Raw genomic sequence first — 24026 nt, forward strand, 5'->3', positions numbered from 1 at the left:
GTTTATAACAAGAATTAAATTGACAAGGTTTTTAAAATTAAAATGTGGGCGTATATTCTCTGCTAGTTCCAAGTAAAATAATGAGTGTCCCTTGAGGTGTACATTTTTAATCTGAGACTAGGGTCAGTGAGTTGATTTTCGATGATTGCAAGAATAAAGAACAACATCTTGTAAACTCTGGCTTTCTGGTGTTTCATTCCTTCAGATGATAAGATATAAGTGCAGAGGTAGGCCATTCAGCCATTGAGTCTGCTCTGCCATTCAATGAGATCTTGGCTGATCTGATAATCCTCAACTTCACTTTCCTGTCTTTATTCTTAAAATGTTCAATACAATTACTGAATAAAAACCTGTCTATCACAGCCTTGAACATACTTAACCAGTATATTCAGCCCCCCAAGACACTCCAAAAGGGGAAACATCCTTTCCACATCTACCCTGTCAACCCTCCCGTCTTATATGTTCCAATAAGCTCACCTCTCCTTCTTCTAAATTTCAATGCGTACAGGCCCAATGTATTAAATTTCTCCACTGGCTATTCTTGTTGACAAGCAGAACGAGAGCGAGAGCAAGAGCAAGAGACAGCGCCCTTTTCCAGTTGTATAATCTGTATGTTGGTGCACTTCATAATTGTAGGTGATATTTTCATCCTCAACCTGTGAAGATTCTCATAATGGTGCAAATCAGATAGGTGCTGTGGATCTTTTCATACCTCGTGGCATTAAGAGGAGCAGGTGTCTTACTCACTGGTTTAATTGCCTTTGGAGAAAATGTTAATCATACATTGTCTAACCCACATTTGGTTCTTGGAACCACGACACTCTGGTGGTCAGGTAATTCCTGTGGCCATATGAAGTAATTGTTTTTAGTCCCTTTTTAAAACCACTTTAATCCATTAAGGTTCCAGATATTAAATCATACAATGGAATTAAAAAGTTCATATTAAAAATAAATAAAAGTTCATATTTTATAACATTGTGACAGCTGATGATGGGACCCTTTTGGGTTACTGGAATATGACAGTATTTCCATATTCAGCAGGAGAGAAGAACCCACAATATTTTCAATGTCAGGGCACAATGCTTGCAGGGACAGGGAGGCTGAGGCAGCATCAATCATTTATTATTCAGTATGCTAAGGATTAAAGTAAAATCCATTTGTTATTTATTGCTAGGTTCATTCAGCAGTCCATTCCTTTGCACAACCATAACTAAGTACAGTACTGGGAAATGCATTACAAACATATTTACTGTTACGCAATAATTCAGATTGCCTCTGTGGCTTCTTCTCTATGTAAGAAGAAAGGAAATTCTGAACAATTAGGTTCCTCAATTTTCTATAGCAGGGAAGTTCTCAGTGGTGTACCTTCAAATGGCATGGACTGGTTCAGCTGAATGGCATGTTTCTGTGTTGTAATTAGATATCAGCAGATCAATTTCCTGCAACAGCAGAAGTATACTTCACCCTGGAACTATGGAATATGAACAACCCACTGATGTGTGAGGTGGATTAGTTAAGTGATGAACTTTAGATTCTTCACAAAAATATTCACTGCCTGTCAAAAGAATTTGTGCAACCAGATCAGCTGTTTTCTGAGAAATATTAGTCATTGCATAGCAAAAACAAATGGACTGAAACAAGTTTCAACCAAGATGTAGGTGAGAATGTTGTATATTCTTTCTTTAAATATACAAACGAATCTTTCTTTAAAAAATTGGAAATCTGGCAATTTGGTAGTGTTTTATATATAGACAGTGACTGGCGAATTCATAAGTAAAGCATTTTGGTCCGCTTTTGGTGGTTAATATCTGCTCCTAATGACACTGCTACCGTGTGTTTTCAACAGCTGAACACCTTAAACTATCAGTAAAATACAAAACTGCCAACGCAAAATGAATCTTAAGGTAAATAAAGGGCTTGTGGAACCAGATTTGTTTCTTAACATTAAAATAACAGAAACTAAAACATAACAGAGAAGCTTGAAAGCAATTTCAAAGATCTGATCATAGGCTGGATCATCAAATGTTATATCTTTATAAAAGAACTATAATTGCACTTGTAAAATTGGAGCACTGTAGCAATCTATTTTGGGACCAAACAGAATTTATAAGAAAGGCTTAGTGATGGGAACATCAGAATCTGGTGTCCATTACCATGTTATTACATCAGTGAATGAAGTTGGGAAGCTCCTCTTCATTAAGGACACAATTTTCTCAGACAAATCAAGGCAACTTTGATGGCAGGGAGTATCTGAATTCTGAACAAAGTGTGTCAGTTTGACTTTCTAGCTTACTCTCACCTCTTTGTATTTTTCCTGGAAGCAGGTCCAAGCAGCAACTGCTACCAACCCATCAATGGCTGCAGCTAATTAAGGTATTACAAAGACAACTGCACCATACTCTGGTATTACTATGAAATTTTCCCAACAGTGTACATGGTCCTCTACTGTTTCAAGTCCTGAAATCCATTGGAGACTACATCATGGCAGGATGTCACAGCAGTATTAAATCTTGTAGGTTTATATATGGCAGGGTAGCACGATTGTATACAGCAGACTGGCAGGCATTTTAGAACTGTTTCCTTTGCACACTAATCCCAGAGATAGATCTAGCTGCTGTTTATAGGATGCCATTTGGACTTTTAGGTTAACAACTCCATTTTGTAAAGCACTATCAAGCTCTGGAAAAATTGTATACAGCTAGCAAGAGGGGGGATTGGGGGGTGCAGGATGATCTAATTAGAAAAAACATGAGTTCTTGCTTTCCTGTCAGAGAGTTGAGTTACAGCGATAAAGTTGGCAACCTGTTTGCAATGTCTCAAGGGTCTTACTTTCAATAAATACCTTTTCATACCACGTAAACCATTTAATTTCTTTTATTCAATCGTGGGACATGGACATCACTGGCTGGGCCATCATTTATTGTCAGTCCCTGTTTGCCCTTGAGAAGGTAGTGTTGAACTGCTACAGTTCACAATTCTGTCCCATTTTCATGATAAAGTCAGTGGCATATAAGACTCGCATGGAATCCAGTTCCCATTTGTTTAAAGGTGGCATGGACCAGCCAGCTCTGCGTGTAAGGTTAGTAATTTTCTGTGTTTAATTCAACACCATATGAAAGCTGAGTAGAAGAATGACAAATTGCATGGAGTTTTTGGACCAGCAATAGCAAGTCAGTGGTAATGACATGTTTAAGTGGGACTGTGGGGCAGATGGAAGATGGACTCAGGTAAGACAGAGGGTGGGGTCAGGGTTATGGCAAGATGCAGTGGGAAGGATCTGCATCATGGATCGGATAAGGAAACTCAATTTTCTACACAATAATGAAAATATGCCTAACTTCTGATTACTATGAATGCATGTCAAACACGAGGTGTGCCAGTATATTTTGCTCTCTGACTAAACTGGCATCAATAAGCAATGTTGCATGCATGCAGTGAAACTAATGGAATGTGCAATGGTTACAAGTGAATATTAATTTTTAAAAACAATTTGTGCCACTTTTGTGATCTCAAGTCTTATATTAGTGGCAGTGAAGTTGGTTACGAAAATTGTGGCCATACTGCAGAACTTGCATGTGTGACCAAGAAGCTCCATTATAACTTATCCACGCCGCAGCATTGTCAGCTGATGGAGGTTTCACCACTAATACGCATCCCCCGCCATATGATTGCACATTTCTCCAATGCACTTTGCCAGAACATTTAATCTTAATTGTAGTTGCAAGCAAAATGGGAAAAAGTAAGAAAGAGGAAGTGGCACATACATAACAACTGGCATTGACAATGCTCCCCTTTGCCAGTGGACTAGTCAGCCAGCTCTCCCTTTGACCGTTCTGATTAAATCCTTCTGAATGGTGGAGGCAACAAACTAATTGACCCCCGCCAGCTACTGAAATACACAGGCTTGTGTGATTTTTATGTTTTAATATCATTCATTTTGGGTTTTAAACTAGTGGCATGTGGGATAGGGGTGTGTGTGTGTGTGTGTGTGTGTGTGTGTGTGTGTGTGTGTGTGTGTGTGTGTGTGTGTGTGTGTGTGTGTGTGTGTGTGTGTGTGTGTGTGTGTGTGTGTGTGTGTGTGTGTGTGTGAGAGAGAGAGAGAGAGAGAGAGAGAGAGAGAGAGAGAGAGAGAGAGAAGGGGTTTAATGATTAACTTTTAAGTATTGCTAAAGCCACTGTAACTTATTTTAAAATACTGTTGATATTTCTTTATGCCTTACAAATCTAGATTTGAGATGAAGAACATTGGAGTTGGTGCAGGCCTTGTGTCCCTTCAATCCCCAATTTCCTGCTCTTTAATCAGATCATGGTCGAATTTCTACATCAACCTTACTTCCCAACCCATCCACAAATCCTACATTCCCAGTGTACAAAAGGCTATTGATCTTGACTTGAATGTATAACAAAAGGGGAAACATTGGCAGATTGATTATAATGTGGAAAAATTTGACAGGATGAGTAGGAAATCAGAATATCATTTAAATTGAAAGAGATTGGAATATCCTGCAATATCCCACTTCTGGAATACTGTGAGCAGTTCTGGGCCCCATATCTAAGGAAGGATGTGCTAGGTGTCCTATGTTGATGGTAGTGCCTCTAAACTCCATCAAGTACAAAGCTAGAGTCCTCAATCACTCCTCATATGATAAACCCTTCATGCACAGAATCATTCTGGGTCTGAACTCAGTGCAGTTTATAATGATAAGGGGGATTTCATTGAATCTAACAGAATACTCAGAAGCCTGGATACAGTGGGCATGGACAATATGCTTCCACTGGTAGGAGAGACTAGGACCTGAGGACACAGCCTCAGAGTGAAGAGACAACCCTTTAGAACACAGATGAGAAGAAATCTCTTCAGCCAGGTGGTCATTCTGTGGAACTTGTTGCCACAGAGGGCTGTGGAGGCCAAGTCATTTTAGATATTGATAAATTCTTGATTAGTAAGGGGATCAAAGGGTATGGAGAGAAGGTAGGAGAATGGGAATGAGAAACATATCAGCCGTGATTGAATGATGGAGTAGACTCAATAGGCCAGATTACCTAATGCTCTAACATCTTATATTCTTTTGGTCTTATAATAGAGGGATCACTGTGTCATAAAGTCATTAAGATACACAGCACGGAAACAGACCCTTTGGTTCAATTCATCCATGCCGACCAGATATTCTAACCAAATGTAGTCCTGTTTGCCAGTACTTGGCAATATCTCTCTAAGCCCTTCCTATTTATATACCCATCCAGATGCCTTTTACATGTTGTAATTGTATCAGCCTCCACCACTTCCTCTGGCAGCTCATTCCATTCTCTCTGTGCCCCACCCTCTTTGTGAAGAAGTTGCCCCTTAGGTCCCTTTTAAATCTTTCCCTTCTCACCCTAAACCTATGCCCTCAAGTTCTGGACTCCCCCCCCACCCCAGGGAAAAGACCTTGTCCATTTACCCTATCCATGCCCTAATGATTTTAAGGTCACCTCTCAGCCTCTGATGCTCCAGGGAAAGCAGCCCCAGCCTAGTCAGCCTTTCCCTAAAGCTCAAATTCTCCAAACCTGGCTCGGAGATGCCGGTGTTGGACTGGGGTGTACAAAGTTAAAAATCACACAACACCAGGTCATAGTCCAACAGATTTAATTGGAAGCACACTAGCTTTCGGAGCGATGCTCCTTCATCACAATCACCTGATGAAGGAGCGTCGCTCCGAAAGCTAGTGTGCTTCCAATTAAACCTGTTGGACTATAACCTGGTGTTGTGTAATTTTTAACTTTCCAAACCTGGCAACATCCTTGTAAATCTTATCTGAACACTTTCAAGTTTCACAACATCCTTCCGAACATGAATCACCAGAAGTCAGTATGCAGGTGCTACAAGTAATTAAGAATACAAAAATGGAATGTTAGCTTTTGTTGTGAGGGAAATATAGTATAAAACCAGGGAAATCGTACTACAACAGGATAATGATGAAGCCACATCTATAGCACTGTGTACAGTTTGGTCTTCTTAGATAGAGGATTGAAAACTGTTCAGAAAAGGCTAATTGACGAGATGAAGGGATTGTTTTATGGAGAAGGGTTAACCACATGGGGAGAACTCCTGTGGGTGAATCTAGAACTAGGGAGATTCAGTTTAATACAGTTTAACATCAAGTTGAGGAAGAATTTCCTCTTTCAAAGATCATTAAGCTTTGGAATTATCTTTCCTCTGAGGACAGGTAGCAGTTGAATATTTGAAAACTGATTTAAAATAGATTTTTGATCTACGCGGGAGTCAAGGTTAGAGGATGAAAGTGGTTACATACAGTGGAAGCTACAATAGGATCTGTTCATATTCATGATTTGATTGAATGGTACAGCAGGTTCAATGGGTTGAATGTTCTCTGTTGCTCCTATTTCATTCATCTTCACCAGTCTCTCAGCATTTGCATCATCAAGCCCTCAAAGAATTTTGTACATTTCAATCAGTTCAACTTTTTTCTAAACTCCACAAAATATATGCCCATTCCTCTTAATTTCTCCTTATATTATTATGGACCAGACCAAACCCCTCTCAAAATATAGACTAGACCCTAACATTTTCTTCTATAAAGGTAAGTGTAAAGTATTGCATTCCAGATACAATTCGATTGGTCAAAGCAAAACACACTACTTTTACATTACACTTAAAACACAGGCAAACGAAAAACAAAAGAAAATTAACTTAATTGTAACTCTATTGAAATGCTTAACAAAATAATATATATATATTAGCTACTTGCTACTAATTAACTGTTCCAATATAGTAACATCACATAAACACACCCTTTGCAAAGACAAATTCAGTAAAATAGATTGTCTCCCATGCTATTCTAGCAGCAGGAACAGAACCCCAGCTTTTAGCTGAAACAGAGAGAGGAGTAAGAGCTTTCACATCCAGCTTCAATATCCCAGGAACAGCAGAAAGTCAAAACTAAAAATCCTGGCTCTGTGGGAGCTTGACATCACCCATTCAGACTGTTTTCTATTGGTCTGATTTTAAAAGAAAAATCTCAAGGCCTCACAAGCTGTTTATTGCCTTTGAGCAGGCCAATCACTACCTCTATCTTAACCTTTTTTCATTAAAAAAAGGCCAAAATACACCTCTTAAAGCCATAGTCTCATTACAATAGAACAAGTCTATTATCTATCTCACCATCTCGCAAATTTGTTTTGCATTCCCTCAATAAGATAGGTACATAACATTCCTTATATAAGGAACCTAAAACTTGCACAATACTCAGGGCATGGTCTCACTAAACTCCTACGTAATAGCACCAAGAGTTTCCTATTCTTATGCTGCAACCTACTTTCAATAAAGAATAATCATCATTCGCCTTGATCTATTGGGTGAGAGGTGGGGGGGGTTGTTGGGAAATGGGCAGTCTCGGCTTACAAAGCAAGAGGATATGACAACTTTACAGGGCAGAGCTTTGGATAATCATACCCAGAGTCAGACAGGAAGGGACAGAATATACAAACATAGAAAAACAGCAGAAAATAAGGTCAAGGGGGTGAAATTGTAAAAATGCACAATTCATGCCTCTTTAATGCATGTAGTATTCAGAACAAAATAAATGAATTAACAGCATAATTACAGGTTAATGGGTTGGAACTTATAGCCATTAGGAGACATGGTTACAAGGTTACAAGCTGGGAACTAAACATTCAGGGGTATTTAGAAAGAATAGGCAGAAAGAAAAGGTCAATGAAGTAACATTGCCAGCACTGTTTGGAATAAATAATGATCTTGGATCAGAAAATGTTTAAGAGAACAGCTCATGGCTGACAGAAAAGATACGTGAAAAGGGGAATTCTATGAAGGCGATAAGCCAATCGTTGTTAATCAGAGAATTTAAACATATCATCAAATTGAAAGAAAAAAACAAATAATATAGAAAAGATTAGTGGTAAGCCAGATGATTAAGAAAGTTAAAGTAAAGACAGCCGAAGTAAAGAGAGGGAGAGGATAAGTTTTGAGGGTAAACTTCCAAGATGAACAGTGAGAACTTCTTAAAATATACAAGAAGAGAAAGAGCAAAGTTAACAGAGACCCCTTAGAAATCAAGGGTAGGGGGAATAGCAATGGAGAACCAGAAACTAGCAGAGAAACTAGTAGAAGACTTTCATAGCATTCAAAACCATACTAGATAATCAGAGGCAAAAGGAGGAGAGGAAATAAATACAATAACCATCCTCTGAGTGCTACAGGGATCAGTGCTGGAACTACAATTATTTACAATATAAATTAATGACTTGGATGAGGAACATGAATGTAAAATAGCCAAGTGTGCAAATGACACAAGAATATGTGAGAAAACAAGTGTATGAGAAGGCAAATGCTAAGGATGACACAGAGTCTGCAGAGGGATAGGGACAGATTCAAGGATTGGGCAAAAGACCTGGGAGATGGAATATAATGTGGGAAAATGTGAGCTTATACAGAAGAACCGAGGAGCAGAATATTATTTAAATGGAGAAAGACTGCAGAAAGCTACAATGCACAGGGATTTGGGAATTGTTGTAACTAAATGACAAAAAGCTAGCATCCAACTTCAGTAGATAATAAGGAAAGCAAATGGTAAGATGGCCTTTATTCAAAGGGAATGGAGTATAAATTTAAGAAGGTCTTGCTAAATTCCCACAAGGCATCAGTCATACCACAACTGGAACACAGTGAACAATTTTAGTCCCCTTCTCTAAGAAATTTGGAGCAGTTCAGAGAAGAACCATTAGGTCGATTCCACATATGGAGAGTCTGTTACAGAAGTAGAGGTTGCAAGGGTTGGGCCTGTATTCATTGGAGTTCAGATGAATGGGAGGAGAACTTACTGAAATATGTGAGAGTCTCAGGAGACTTGACAAGGTGGGTGTGGAAACATTTGTGAAAGAGTCTATGCCCAGACACCACAATAAGAGGTTGCATATTTAAAGATTTGAGGAGAAATTGCTTCACTCAGAAGGCAATCCATTCTAATCATTAAAGGAATCAAGGGTGATGGGGAAAGGCAGGAAAGTGGAGTTGAGGATAATCAGATCAGCTGTGATCTCACTGAAAGGTATAGCAGACCCAATGGGCGGAATGGCTTATTTCTGTTCCTTCATCCTATGGCCTTATGGCCTTCAATTTGTATGATCGAGTACAAGGACACTAAATCACTCCAGTTAACAAAATTACTGGTCTTTCACCTTTAAAAAAATATTCTGCTTTCCCATCTTTTGAGCAGAGTGAATGATTTCATATTTTACCATAATATACTTGGTGTGCCTTCTTGCCCAATTCCTGCACATTCTTTTTTTGTAGACAATAGTATGATTGCTGTTTTGAATGCTTCAATTGAACTTGCCTCCAGCATATTTGCAGGCAGTCCATTCCAGACCTTAAATATTCACTCCATGAAAGGATTTTACCTCGTCACTTTTGTGTCTTTTAATGAATTTAAATCTGTGCCCTCTTATTCTCAATGTGTTCATGAATGGCAAATTCCTTCCTATATGCTCTGTAAAATGAATTTTGAATGCTTCTATCAAATCTTCTTAGTCAACTTTTCTTCAAGGAAAACAGTCCTAATTTCTCCAAGCTATTGTCTTAGCTGAAATACTTTTTCACTGGAATCACACAGAGTACTAAAAGAAATGGTGGGAGAAATAGCAAGTGCACTTGTGCTAATTTTCTAAAATTTGCTGGACTCTGAGGCAGTTCCAGCAGATTGGAAAACAGCAAATGTTACGCCACTGCTTAAAAAGGGAGGTACACAAAAGGTGGTGAATTATAGACTGGTTAGCTTAACCTCTGTAGTGGGAAGATGCTTTAGTCTATTATCAAGGAACAAATAATAAGGCATCTAGATAGAAATTGTCCCACTGGGCAGATGCAGCATGGGTTCATGAAGGGCAGGTCATGCTTAGCTAATCTTTTGGAATTCTATGAAGAAATTACGAGCAAGGTGGACAACGGGAACCCAGTAGATGTGGTGTACCTAGATTCCCAAAGACATTCGACAAGGTGCCACGCTAGAGGCTGCTGCATAAGATGAAGATGCATAGCGTTACGGGTAAAGTATTAGCATGGATAGAGGATTGGTTGACTAACAGGAAGCAAAGAGTGGGGATAAATGAATGCTGTTCTGGTTGGCAATCAGTAACTAGTGGTGTGCCTCAGGGATCAGTGTTGGGACTGCAATTATTCACATTTTATATATGTGATTTGGAGTTTGAGACCCTGCGTCATGTGTCAAAGTTTGCAGATGACACTAAGGTGAGTGGCAGAGCAAAGAGTGCAGAGGACTGGGAAACTTTGCAGAGGGACATAAATAGTTTAAGTGAATGGGTAAAGGTCTGGCAGATGGAATACAATGTTCATAAATGTAAAGTCATCTATTTTGGTAGGAGTAACAGTAAAAAGGATTATTACTTGAATGGTAAAAAGTTGCAGCATGCTGCTGTGCAGAGGTACCTGGGTGTCCTTGTGCATGAATCATGGAAGGTTGGTCTGCAGGTACAACAGGGGGAAAGTGAGGACTGCAGATGCTGGAGACCAGAGTTGAAAAATGTGGTGCTGGAAAAACACAGCAGGCCAGGCAGCATCTGAGGAGCAGGAGAATTGACGTTTCGGGCATAAGCCCTTCTGCAGGTACAACAGGTAATTAGGAAGGCAAATGGAATTTTATCCTTCATTGCTAAAGGGATAGAGTTTAAAAGCAGGGAGGTTATGTTGCAACTGTACAAGGTGCTGGTGAGGCCACACCTGGATTACTGTGTGCAGTTTTGGCGTCCTTACTTGAGAAAGGATATACTGGCACTGGAGGAGGTGCAGAGGAGGTTCACTAGGTTGATTCCAGAATTTAGGGGATTGGCTTATGAGGAGAGACTGAGTAGACTTGGAATATATTCATTGGAATGTAGAAGAATAAGGGTGGGAATCTTATAGAAACATAAAATTATGAAGGGAATAAATAAGGTAGAAGTAGAGAGGATGTTTCCACAGGTAGGTGAAACTAGGACAAGAGGGCATAGCCTCAAGATTAGAGGGAGCAGATTTAGGACTGGATTGAGGAGCTTCTTCACCCAGAGGGTTGTAAATCTATGGACTTCCTTGCCCAGTGAACTATTCTGAACAATAAAGGAATTAAGGGATAAGTGAGAGGGCGGCTAAGTGGAGCTGAGGCCATGAAAAGATCAGCTCCTGGTTCTTATGTTCTACACTGTCTCTAATGCAATTACATCCTTCCTAGAGTGTGGTATTTAGACCTGGGTACAATTATCCAGCTGAAAACTGATTTAATGTCCAAATGAATTCAATATAATCTCCTTGATCGTGTATCTACGCCCTTAATTAGTAAAGCCAAAGATTCTGTATGGTTTATTAACCAATGTTTCAACCTGTTATACTACCCTCAATAATTTACGCCCATGTAAACCAAAATACCTCTCCTCCCGCACTCCTTTAGAATTTGGCCCTTCTTTAAGTTATCTGTCCATGCTCTTCTCATAAAAACGAACCACTTCACATTTCTCCACATTGAATGTCTTACGCTATTTGTCCACCCATTCCTTTTGAAATTCTACACTATCCTCTTTATAGATTACCATGCTTCAAAGCTGGACCGTCTACAAACCTTGAAAATACGCCCTGTACAGCAAAGTCTAGGTCATGAAGATAAAATGGAAAATATAAGAAACCAAACATTGAGGAACTAGACAACAAACCTTTACACCAGCATGAGCTGAGAGACTGCCTGCAGGAACTGATAGACCAATGCTGAGCTTGTCAGCCTCTGCGTGCCCCACATCTACTCTCCGCTTCCCACCCAGTTCAATGGCTGCTGGTCTCCTCCCAGTTGCAATCACACTTTCCCCCTCACCTCAAATCCACAGGGTTACTTTAGCACATGCTTGGCAGCTCCAACCGTCTGTGATGGGCCACTGGCAAGTTCTGTGGATCCCCTCCACCCCCCGATCCATGGAACACAGGTCACTGTCAGTGTTGTTCTCTGCTGACATACTGATGTCTTCTTCAATATTGTACCCAACATGACTCACTGTAAAAGTGAATTTTTGGGGAGGTTTGTCAGTTTGACCACCAAATGGTATCATCCAGACAATGAGTAGGTACTGAGCTTGTCGGCCACCAATCTTAATTTTATGTCGAGTAAGTGTTGTTGGTAGCTGTGCTATTGACTTATTTTCTTTACCTCTCTTTTCAGACAGTTACTGAATAAGTAGACTATATATCCTGGATAGCACAGTATGCTTCCAAACTGTTGTCAGTGGCACATTATGAATGATTGCCTTGCTGTTTTATGACAAGAGTATCTTAAATCTTTATCTCCTCCCTTAGTTTATATGGCACATGCCAGAACAAAAAGTAGGCATTAGCTCCTTAAATTGGTTCACTAGTTAATGACAGTTAACTGACAACCTTAACTTTTTCTCTATTCCATTGTATCTTTGGTGATCAAAAATCCATAAACTTCAGATAGAAAATGAACCTCTTTATGGAGAAGAATCTCCAAACAACTCACACTGCTACCATATGTGGTGACCTAAGTGGCATTCCCACAAAAGGAATGCTGCCACCATTGCAAAAGAACATATTATGTCAGCCACACAATTGAGCAATGTCATGTGTGAACTTCAGGCCAGTGCTATATGACAAACTGTACTTCCCAACAATCATCTGAATTTATCACAATGCAGAGAATATACACCGTCATCAACTAGACTGTATTTGTAAAGCATAGGTAAAGTGTCTACTGTTACATGTGACTTCACAACTAGGGAACATCTTCACAACAATCTTAGAGACGCAGAATCATTGAGCTATACAGCACGGAAGCAGACCATTCGGTCCAAGTCATCCATGCCAACCAGATATCCTAATCTAGTCCCATTTGCTAACATTTGGTCCATATCCCTCTAAACCCTTCCTATTCATATACCCATCCAGATGCCTTTTAAACGTTATAATTGTACCAGCTTCCACCACTTCCTCTGGCAGCTCATTCCATACCACCCTCTGCATGAAAACGTTGTCCCTTAGGTCCCTTTTAAATCTTTCTCCTCTCACCTTCAACCTATGCCTTCTGGTTTTGGACTCTCCTACCCTGGGGTAAAAAAAACCTTGTATTTTCACTCTACCCATGCCCCTCATGATTTTATAAACCTCTATAAAGTCACCCCTTAGCCTCCAATGCTCCAGAGAAAATAACCATAGCCTATTCAGTCTTTCCCTATAGCTCAAGTCCTCCAACCTCGGCAACATCCTTGTAAATCTTTTCTGAACCCTTTTAAGTTTCACAACATCTTTCCGATAGCAGGAAGACAGAATTGCATTTAGTATTCCAAAAGTGGCCTAACCAATGTCCTGTACAGCCACAACAGGACCTCCAACTCTATACTCAATACACTGACCAATAAAGGTAAGCATACCAAACACCTTCCTCACTATCCTATCTTCCTGCAACTCTAATTTCAAGGAACTATGAACCTGTACTTCAATGTCTCTTTGTTCAGCAACACTTCCCAAGTCCTTACTTGCATAGGTTCAACTGCATTAGTAGCTATACTATACCAATTAAAGGCAGTGAAGTTCATAATGTAGCTTAATTACACTTGCTAGTCACAACATACATTCTTAAACCAGGTTAGGTCCTCTGGGTGCTGTTCCCAATGAATGGGGAGTTCAGACCAGGGGGTCACAGTCTAAGGACATGGGATCGGTCATTTAGAGCCGATGAAGAGAAATTTCTTCACCGAGAGTTGCCAACCTGTGGAATTCTCTCTCACATAACTGTTGAGGCCAAAACATTGAATGTTTTCAAGAAGGAGTGACATATGGTTTTAAGGCTAAAGGGATCTAAGAATACAGGTGAAAGTGGGAACAGAGTCTTGAGATGGAGATTATCAATGACCATAATGACCAGTAGAGCAGGCTCAAAAGGCTGAATGGACTACTCATGTTCTGATTTTCTATGTTTCTATTCAGCCCATTTAGCTTGCACCAAACTCACTGAGATCATGGCTGAATGTGATAACCTATAACGCCACTTTCTTTCTTTTCCCCTGTAAATTTTGATTTCCTTACAGAGTAAAAATGTGTCTCACTCAGCCTTGAATATACTTAATGACCCAGTCTGTCCACTTCTCTGTAATAAAAGATTTCCATAGATTGACAACCTTGCAACAAAAGAGATTCCTTCTCTTGTCCGGGCACTCCTTATTCTGAGATTTTGTCCTTTAGTCAGAAGGGAAAACAACCTGTCCATATGTAATGTTTTAAAAGCAAGGATTGCTGTAGTTGTTAAAAGCAACTAACCTGACACTCATTGTAAGTACTGTTTACACAGCTACTTGTTCAAGCAGTAGTAGAAGCCAAAGAATGTGTGTGAATGGAACTTTGAATGGCAACAAGTAGCTGAGGGAACTTAGGGGTGTGAATATTTTGGCAGCAGTAATCAGATCTCTGCAACTGCAGGAACTGTCTCTTGTGTCTGCAGTAAAAAGTATCTCAAGTAGCTTTATTTCTTTTCCAGTGGCTGCATGCTGTAACTTAATTGATAAGTGAAAGACCTCCATAAATGAGCCAATTACCATGTGTCTTCTGGAAACAGGAGGAAGTATCCAGATAAGGAAGACTGAGAAGCAGCGTTCTGATCAGAAAAAGGATCGTCACAGCAAACCTGATGGAGAGGAGCCACTAAACTGCCTTTCCAGTCTTTCCCACTGTCCATAACATCATTTTTTTTCCTGCCTGTTTCTGTTAGTATGTGCGTCATGCAGGAGTTTATAAGTGGGTTAGAGTTTTGTGAAGACTGTGCCTTTATATATTTTCCTACATGTTTAATTGTGGAGTGAATCGAAAAAATAACTGCTTTAAGCCTACTGATTGCTGTATCTTTTGAAGGCAAATAACTGGATTTTCATAGTAAGCACTGTTTACATAGCTGCTAAATCAAGCAGTGCTTAAAGTGAGGTTGCACATGAACTGCAGCCAAAGAGTTGTGCAGAGATGGAACTTTGGTTAGTACTAGGTAGCTGATTGGTCTGTGAATTATTGACCAGTTACTGATGACAAAGGCCTTCTGCTTGCCAACAACTATGTGATTGTTTCTCAGGTCACTGAAGAGCCTGATGTGGGAACAAAATTCTGTGAAGATATCACCAGCTCAGGAGCTTTTTCTGCTTTCTGTAGTTAAAATTACTTTCAGCCTGAATAAAACCAGTTTATCTTTTCTTCAGCAGTTGCTATAAATTGTGACTTTTAATTAATAGTTCAGAGATCTTTTAGAAGTGAATCAGCCTCATTGTGCCTCTTACAAACCAGTAGAAGAATCTAGAGAAGGATGACTGAGAAGCAATATTGTGATCAACATAAGAATCATAAGAACATCACACAACCCTGTGAACAGGAATTGCTGAACTGCCTTCTGAGTCATTTCCTCCATTCATAACATCCACTTTTTCCCCTGTCTCTGTGTGTGTATATAAGGAAGCGTTTAAAAGGGGATGAGGGTTTTAATTAGTAGAGTTATATGTCAAAGGTTCATAACTGTTTACTTGTAGCTAGAGTTCAATTACTTGTCATAAATAAGTACCAAAATCTGGTCCATGCTTTCTGTCAACTTTGGTCTGAAAGTCAGCTAAAACGGGGAATCTTTCCGTACTTTTAAAAATCTTTAACTTTTATAATAATTCCCTATGATTTCCAGCACGTTACCCTTGAGAAGTATAACAGTTTAAATGAATAGAATTCTATGTTGACAGTTCATAATTGTTCATTTATTTCTAATAAATAGTTATTCTTGTTCAGGATAGAAACTGGTCTATGCATTCTGACCACCTGGGTCTGAAAGACATGTAAATTGAAGAATTCTGCATACTTCTAAAATCTTTAATTTTTGGGAATAGTGGGGCTTAATTTTCAGGGTGGTACTCTACTCAGGCGTAATAATCATCTCTCTTCTTTGTAAAGACAGGGATAAAACATTCATTTAGAAGCCTGCCCATATCTTCTGCATTGATGCACAAGTTACTATGTACATCTGTGATAGACCAACCTCTTGCTTTTAATGTACTAATAAAACATCTTCAAACTTTCTATAATTTTATTCATCGATATTCTTCCCGATCACCTTTCTGCTCTCCTCATTTCCTTTTTCATGTCACTCCCCTGTTCTTTCTATACTCTGAAGTCATTCTTACTTTCTTTAACAGGGAGTAAAGGGTTAAAAATTTGCTTGGTATCGTAACTATCCTAGTTGACACCATTACTGGACAAGACAGATTATTCCAGATTGAAATCTGGCTTGATACATTGCCAAGGTTTTGGTCTTAATAATAAAAATCAAATTTTACTAACAAAGGAAATGAAGAAAATAGAATAAAAATCCACGCTACTTACAGAAAACACAATTAGCAAGATCCTAAAAATACAATTCCTATATCCCAACATCACTTCATTGTGCGCAAATATCAGACATTAATCTTTTCTACTAAATCTATAGGTTTGACTTAACTATTTCTTTCAATTTCTGATTTTGATAGTGTCTTCCTTGTTTATTCACAGTTTTCAGCTTAGACTCTCTCAGTTTCAAATAAGTTAAAAATCACACAACACCAGATTATAGTCCAACAGGTTTAATTGGAAGCACTAGCTTTCAGAGCGCTGCTCCTTCATCAGGCAGTTGTGTCCTCCACAACCACCTGATGAAGGAGCGGTGCTCCGAATGCTAGTGTGCTTCCATTTAAACCTGTTGGACTATAACCTGGAGTTGTGTGATTTTTAACTTTGTACACCCCAGTCCAACACCGGCATCTCCAAATCATGACTACTATCGAGAGTTTCAAATAACCCTTTCAGAGATCTAACCAAATACTTCTGGTCTGAAACTTTCAAACTACAACCCTTAAAATGTGGTATTGAGGTACCAAGCCCTGCACTATTTTCCTACAGTACTGAACTATCTCCTTCCTTCAGGAGAAACTGTTCTTATATCAAACTTCAACCAGGACTTCTGTGAACTGATGCTAAAATGGTTTCGATGGGTTCTTCCCTGAAGCAAAACAAAATTCTTCTAATGTAAAATAAAGCTAATGCTTTTCAATGTTTATTCTGTCCTATCATAAAACTCACATTGCAAACAAATTTCCATTACCACTCCAGTAGCTCTCTCTCTCTCATTCTAGATGTGTGTACAGATCTGGGCATTATAGGAGGTGAATGCATTGAACAGAGTGTAGAAGTAGTTCCAGAAATAAGGAACTTCAGCTCTGAGGACAGATTGAAGAAGGTGGGACTGTTCTCCTTAGAGAGAAGGAAGCAAAGAGGATATATGATAGAGGTTTCCATGAATGGGTTGGATGCAGTAGATGGGGAGAAATTATTCCTGCTCAGAAAGGAAACAGGTACAAAAGGCATAGATTTAAAGTGATCTGCAAAAGCAGCAGGGGTGAAGTGAGGAAAAACTATTTGACATATTGAATAGTTAGGGCATGGAATACACTGTGTATAAGTGTGATGGAGGCAAGTTCAATTGAGACAATCAAGGGGGCATTGAATGATTGCTTGGATAAAAATAGTGTGCAAGAATATGGGGAAAATAGCAGGAAATTGGCACTAGGTAATGATGCCCGTTCATTGAGCCAGTGCAGGCATGATGGCTGAACAGCTTTCTTCTGTGCCGTAACACTTATGATCATTTAATAAAATCATGGCTCCAGAAAGACTGACAAGTTAATTATTAAACCCACCCTCATACTCACAGATCAAAACCCATAGACCATTCGTTCAAAATCCAAATTCAAAAATAAATGATCATACCTTACATCACAACATCATTGTTGAATACTGTTCTTATTAATTATTATTAATGCTGGTGAACTTATTATCCATTGCTAGGTTTATAGCAGGAGGTTTTCTTGCTTATAAATAATTACTATACCTTAACTTTTTCAAAAAGATTAGATGTTTCGATACTGTGAGAATAGGGATCCCAGCTGCATTAATGAAAAGCAATCACCAAAATCACAATACCTGGTAATCAGTTGGCATGGCAGAGCCACCAGAGGTTGTAGCTGATGTGCCTATGCGAGGTTTCTTGTTTGGAGGTCCCTGATTGAGACTGCTGTCCTGGTTATGCTGTAGGCCTCCACCCGGTGCTCCTCCACCACCTCCTCCTCCAGCAGCTGTCCCATTTGTCTGTGTGCTGTTTTGTTGTTGGGGTGCTTGCTGCTGTTGATTCTGTCCTGTCTGCTGCTGATGTTGCTGGGTTTGCTGTTGATTCTGTAGTCAAGATAATGTAAAGTGTAATTATTCCTTTTAGGACCCTAACGTTCTCATAACTCTGATAATGTATGCACATTATTTCAAGTTCATAAGCATCTAAAAAAACAACAGACCGAGAACTTTAAAGTCAAAGTAAATGTTGCTTGGTAAAATTACATATAAGCTCACCAACATCCTAATATAGCAATGCATCAATATTTTGGCAGAAAACAATTGATTAAAACAGTTATCCATTCAAATTTTGCATCTCTTAGCATTACTGGTATTCTGTATCATCTTTTCTAATGGGAATATAGCTAGTTCTTTTAGAAAGTATTTTGTTTCCTCATTCTTCGTTTTTAGCTGTTCTCCCACTGTCATACTAAATTTCAGTTGGATATTTGCTAGTAATTTTTTTGCATAATTGTATCTGAAATAATGAAATTGGGTCATAAAGCATACTTGCAATAAAAGGTCGAAGGAAGCTGGGCATACGGATGTTGGGCATCACCATTTTTCTCGCTCTTACAGACCATGTATCGTTTCTATGCCTGAATACATTATGGCTCATGCTAAAAGGGCTATACACTTAAATATCCTCTAATTACACAGGTTACAGAAGAATTAAGGGCAGAGAGCAGGCTATTCAGCCCCTTGAGCCTGCTGTGCCAACTAACAAGATCTTGGCTGATGTAGCTGTGACCTCAACTCTACCTCCTGTTTACGCCCAACATTGTTTTACTTCAAGGGTCCATTTACTCCTGCCTTTAAAATATTTAACATCCCTGGGTCCACTGCTCTGTAGAGAACAGCATTCAACAGACTCTCAATCATCTAAGTGAAAAAATTCTCATCACATTGGTCTTAAATGGGATAATGCTTATTTTAAGTGTCCCCTAGTTCTAGTCTCGCCATTGAGGTGAAACTTCTTTTCAGCATCCACCCTGACAAGACCCCTCAGGATCTTGTATGTTTCACGAAGATCTCTTCTCATTCTTCTAAACTCCAAAGGATACAGGACCATCAGGGTGACCAACCTCATTCCAGGAATCAGTTGAAAAACCTCTCTGCAGTGATTCCCTCTTAAACAAGGAAAATAAAACTGTACACAGTACTCTGGAAGTGAATGCAAATACCCTATCCTGCAGCAATAAAACACTTGTGTATGCTCTGTTCCCCTTGCAATAAACAACATTCCATTTTTCTTCCTAATCACTCGCTGCATTTGGATAGTAACATTTTATGATTCATATACCAGGACATATAAATTTCTCCCAATTTAAATAATATACTGCTTTTCTAGTTTTCCTGCCAAGGTGGACAAGTTTGCCTTTTCCAATATTACACTCCATCTGCCAATATTTTGGCCATCCACATATCCCTTTGCAGACTCATTATGTTCTCTTCCCAACTTATTGCCTATTAAACTGTAAGATGTAGAAGTAGACCATTCAGCTCCTCTACTCTGCTCTAAAAGTCCTTTATGTTTTAATAAAGTTGCCTCTCATTCTTCTCAATTCTGCAAGCTTTGTGTCATTTATGCACAAGGATTCCCAAAGCCCTCTGTAATGTAGCATTCTACAGTCTTCCTTCATTTAAATAATTACAGCTCTTCTATTCTTCCTGCCACAGGGCATAGCCTCATATTTTCCCACATTACATCCCATCTCCTAAGTTTATGCCTACTCTCTTTATAGGATAGTTATTCCATTTCAGGAACAAGTTTGGTGTGCCTTCGTTACACTCCCTCTATGGCAATAACATTCGTCTTAAGACAAGGGATCAAAACTACATGCAGTACTCCAACTGTGGTCTAATCAAACTTCGATACAATTGAAGGGATGCTTTGCTATTCCTTTAGTCAAATCATCTTATAATAATGGCTTATATACATCCAAATGTTCACTTTTTGAGTTAAAAGTCCTGCACTTTCAAGGATGGTGCAGAGATAAGGGATGCCAGTGAAGTTTGAGATATCGCTGGTAGGGAATTGTTCCAGGAAAGGTGAATGGTAACATGAAGTGGAACTCAGACATCAGACGCCGTAAGGGCATCTTGGGTATTTAATAAGGCCAATTTGCTAAGTCTCATGGCAAAACGTCCTCCAAAAAGCTTTATGCAACACAGACCTGGCCAACAAAACGGAAGATTCAGCCCAATCATTTCACATTTACTCTATCAAAGCCCACCATAATTTTAAAACTGGGAGGAAGTTGAAATTGAGGGAAATCAGAGGAAAATTGAGAAACAAACTTGTAAGGAGATCTCAGCAATCTGTAAGAATAATAGGGTGGTTATGGTAGGGGATTTTAACTTTCCAAACATAGACTGGGACTGTCATAGTATTAAGGGTTTAGATGGAGAGGAATTTGTTAAGTGTGTATAAGACAATTTTCTGATCCATTTTGTGGATGTACCTACTAGAGAAGGTGCAAAATTTGACCTACTCTTGGGAAATAAGGCAGGGCGAGTGACTGACAGTTAGTGGGGGAGCACTTTGGGACCAATGACAATAATTGTATATGAGTTTCAAAATAGTGATGAAAAAGGATAGACTAGACCTAAAAGTTGAAGTTCTAAATTGGAGAAAGACCAATTTTGACGGTATTAGGCAAGAACTTTCAAAAGCTGATTGGGGGCAGATGTTCGCAGGTAAAGGGGCAGCTTGAAAATGGGAAGCCTTCAGAAATGAGATAACGAGAATCCAGAGAAAGGATATTCCTGTCAGGGTAAAAGGGAAGGCTGGTTGGTATAGGGAATGCTGGATGATTAGAGGAATTGAGGGTTTGGTTAAGAAAAAGAAGGAAGCCTATGTCAGGTATAGACAGGATAGATCGAGTGAATGCTTAGAAGAGTATAAAGGCAGTATGAGTATACTTAGGAGGGAAGTCAGGAGGGCAAAAAGGAGACATGAGATAGCTTTGGCAAATAGAATTAAGGAGAATCCAAAGGGTTTTTACAAATACATTAAGGACAAAAGGGTAACTAGGGAGTGAATAGGGGCCCTCAAAGCTCAGCAAGGCACCTTTGTGTGGAGCCACAGAAAATGGGGGAGATACTAAATGAGTACTTTGCATCAGTATTTACTGTAGAAAAGGATATGGAAGATATAGAATGTAGGGAAATAAATGGTGACACCTTGAAAAATGTCCATATTACAGAGGAGGAAGTGCTGGATGAGTTCAAACGCAGAAAGGTGGATAAATCACCAGAACTTGATCAAGTGTACCCTAGAAGTCTGTGGGAAGCTACAGAAGAGATTGCCGGGCCTCTTGCTGAGATATTTGTATCATCCATAGTCACAGATGAGGTGCTGGAAGACTGGAGGTTGGCTAACGTGGTGCCACTTTTTAAGAAGGGTGGTAAGGATAAGCCAGGGAACTATAGACCGGTGAGCCTGATGTCAGTGGTGGGCAAGTTATTGGAGGGATTCCTGAGGGACAGGATGTACATGTATTTGGAAATGCAAGGACTGATTAGGGATAGTCAACATGGCTTTGTGCATGGGAAATCATGTCTCATAAACTTGATTGGATTTTTTGAAGAAGTAACAAAAAGGATTGATGAGGGCAGAGCAGTAGACATGATCTATATGGACTTCAGTAAGGCATTCGACAAGGTTCCCCATGGGAGACTGGTTAGCAAGGTTAGACCTCACGGAATACAGGGAGAACTAGCCATTTGGATACAGAACTGGCTCAAAAGGTGGTGGTGGAGGGTTGTTTTTTGGACTGGAGGCCTGTGACCAGTGGGGTGCCACAAGGATCAGTGCTGGGTCCTCTACTTTTCATCATTTATGGATGTGAGCATAAGAGGTATGGTTAGTAAGTTTGCAGATGACACTAAAATTGGAGATGTGATGGACAGCGAAGAAGGTTATCTCAGATAACAACGGGATCTTGATCAGATGGGCCAATGGGCTGAGAAGTGGCAGATGGAGTTTAATTCAGATAAATGTGAGGTGCTGCATTTTGGGAAAGCAAATCTTAGCAGGACTTATACACTTAATGGTAAGGCCCTAGGGAGTGTTGCTGAACAAAGACAGTGAAGTGCAGGTTCATAGCTCCTTGAAAGTGGAGTCGCAGGTAGATAGGATAGTGAAGGCGGCGTTTGGTATGCTTTCCTTTATTGGTCAGAGTATTGAGTACAGGAGTTGGGAGGTCATGTTACGGCTGTACAGGACATTGGTTAGGCCACTGTTGGAATATTGCTTGCAATTCTGGTCTCCTTCCTATCGGAAAGATCCTGGAAAGAAACTTGAAAGGGTTCAGAAAAGATTTACAAGGATGTTGCCAGGGTTGGAGGACTCGAGCTATAAGGAGAGGCTGAACAGGCTGGGGCTGTTTTCCCTGGAGTGTCGGGGGCTGAGGGGTGACCTTATAGAGGTTTACAAAATTATGAGGGGCATGGATAGGATAAATAGGCAAAGTTTTTTCCCTGGGGTTGCGGAGTCCAGAACTAGAGGGCATCAGTTTAGGGTGAGAGGGGAAAGATATAAACGAGACCTAAGGGGCAACTGTTTCACGTAGAGGGTGGTACGTGTATGGAATGAGCTGCCAGAGGATGTGGTGGAGACTGGTACAATTGTAACATTTAAAAGGCATTTGGATGGGAATATGAATAGGAAGGGTTTGGAGGGATACGGGTCGGGTGCTGGCAGGTGGGACTAGATTGGGTTGGGATATCTGGTCGGCATGGATGGGTTGGACCAAAGGGTCTGTTTCCATGCTGTACATCTCTATGACTCTATAAGTGAGGACTGCAGATGCTGGGGATCAGAGTCGAGACTGTAGTGCTGGAAATGTACAGCCAGTCAGGCAGCATCCGATGCACAGCAGAATCAACATTTCGAGCATATGCCCTTCATCAGGAACGAGGCTTGTGGGTCAAGGGAGCTGAGAGATAACTGGAAGAGGGGTGGGTTCGGGGTGAAGGTAGATAAGAGTGCGATAGTTGGATGAAGGTAGGAGTGAAGGTGATAGGTCAGAGAGGACGGTAGAGCGGATAGATGGGAAGGAAGATGGACAGGTAGGAAACGTCAAGAGGACGGTGCCGAGTTAGAAGGTTGGATCTGGGATACGGTGGGGGGAAGGGAAATGAGGAAACTGGTGAAATCCATATTGATCCCATGTGGTCAGAGGGTCCCAAGGCTGAGCAAGAGGCGTTCTTCCTCCAGGTGTTGGGTGGTAAGTGTTTGGCAATGGAGGAGGCCAAGGACCTGCATGTCCTGGGGTTGTGGGAGGGGGAGTTAAAGTGTTCGGCCATGGAGCGGTGGGGTTGTGTCCCAGAGATGTTCTGTGAAGCATTCTGTAAGTAAACGTCCTGTCTCCCCAATAACATTAAAACCCTCTATTCTATGCGGTCTATTCTGAGCCTTTTCTTTTCAAAAGACAGACCCGAACTGATCAATTTATTTTTCTGATAGGTACAATTTAATAATGGTATATTATTCGCTTATTTATTCTTTGCAACTTATCCAGTTTTAAATAGCCTTCCAAAACTGATGGCCAGAACTGTACTGAGTGAAGCCTTACCAAGAGTCAATATAGAAGTTTAGCATAATGTCTCCAATTTTAATTTCTATCTCATGAGAAATACTTACGAATGCTTTTTTTATGGCCTTACTAAGCGTCATTGTAGATCTTAGTGTATATTTGTACTTACAGATTCCATTGCTCTTTTTTAGATTCTTGCTTTTCCAAGTTAAATGTGACTTCCTTACCTTATGGAAATATAATATTCCATAGTTCTTAAT

The 24026-nt window shown here is 39.9% G+C and overlaps 1 protein-coding gene across 7 annotated transcripts in view; it reads right to left on the reverse strand.

Moving 5' to 3' along the window:
* The window catches only part of cdk19 (cyclin dependent kinase 19), a 388472-nt gene that overhangs the window by 218523 nt on the left and 145923 nt on the right, over nucleotides 1-24026 (reverse strand). For all 7 annotated transcript variants that reach the window (XR_015754380.1, XR_015754379.1, XR_015754381.1 and 4 more), the window contains one exon: nucleotides 18041-18289. Coding sequence is in view for 4 of the 7 variants with exons in the window: in XM_087983083.1 (XP_087839209.1) it covers nucleotides 18041-18289 (249 nt within the window). In the remaining 3 variants the exon portion in view is untranslated. The remainder of the gene's footprint in view (nucleotides 1-18040; nucleotides 18290-24026) is intronic.

This window comes from Chiloscyllium plagiosum, unplaced genomic scaffold, assembly GCF_037043375.1.
Source record: "Chiloscyllium plagiosum isolate Xiang-an unplaced genomic scaffold, Cpla_swu_hap1 HiC_scaffold_3, whole genome shotgun sequence".
NCBI classification, from domain to species: domain Eukaryota; kingdom Metazoa; phylum Chordata; class Chondrichthyes; order Orectolobiformes; family Hemiscylliidae; genus Chiloscyllium; species Chiloscyllium plagiosum.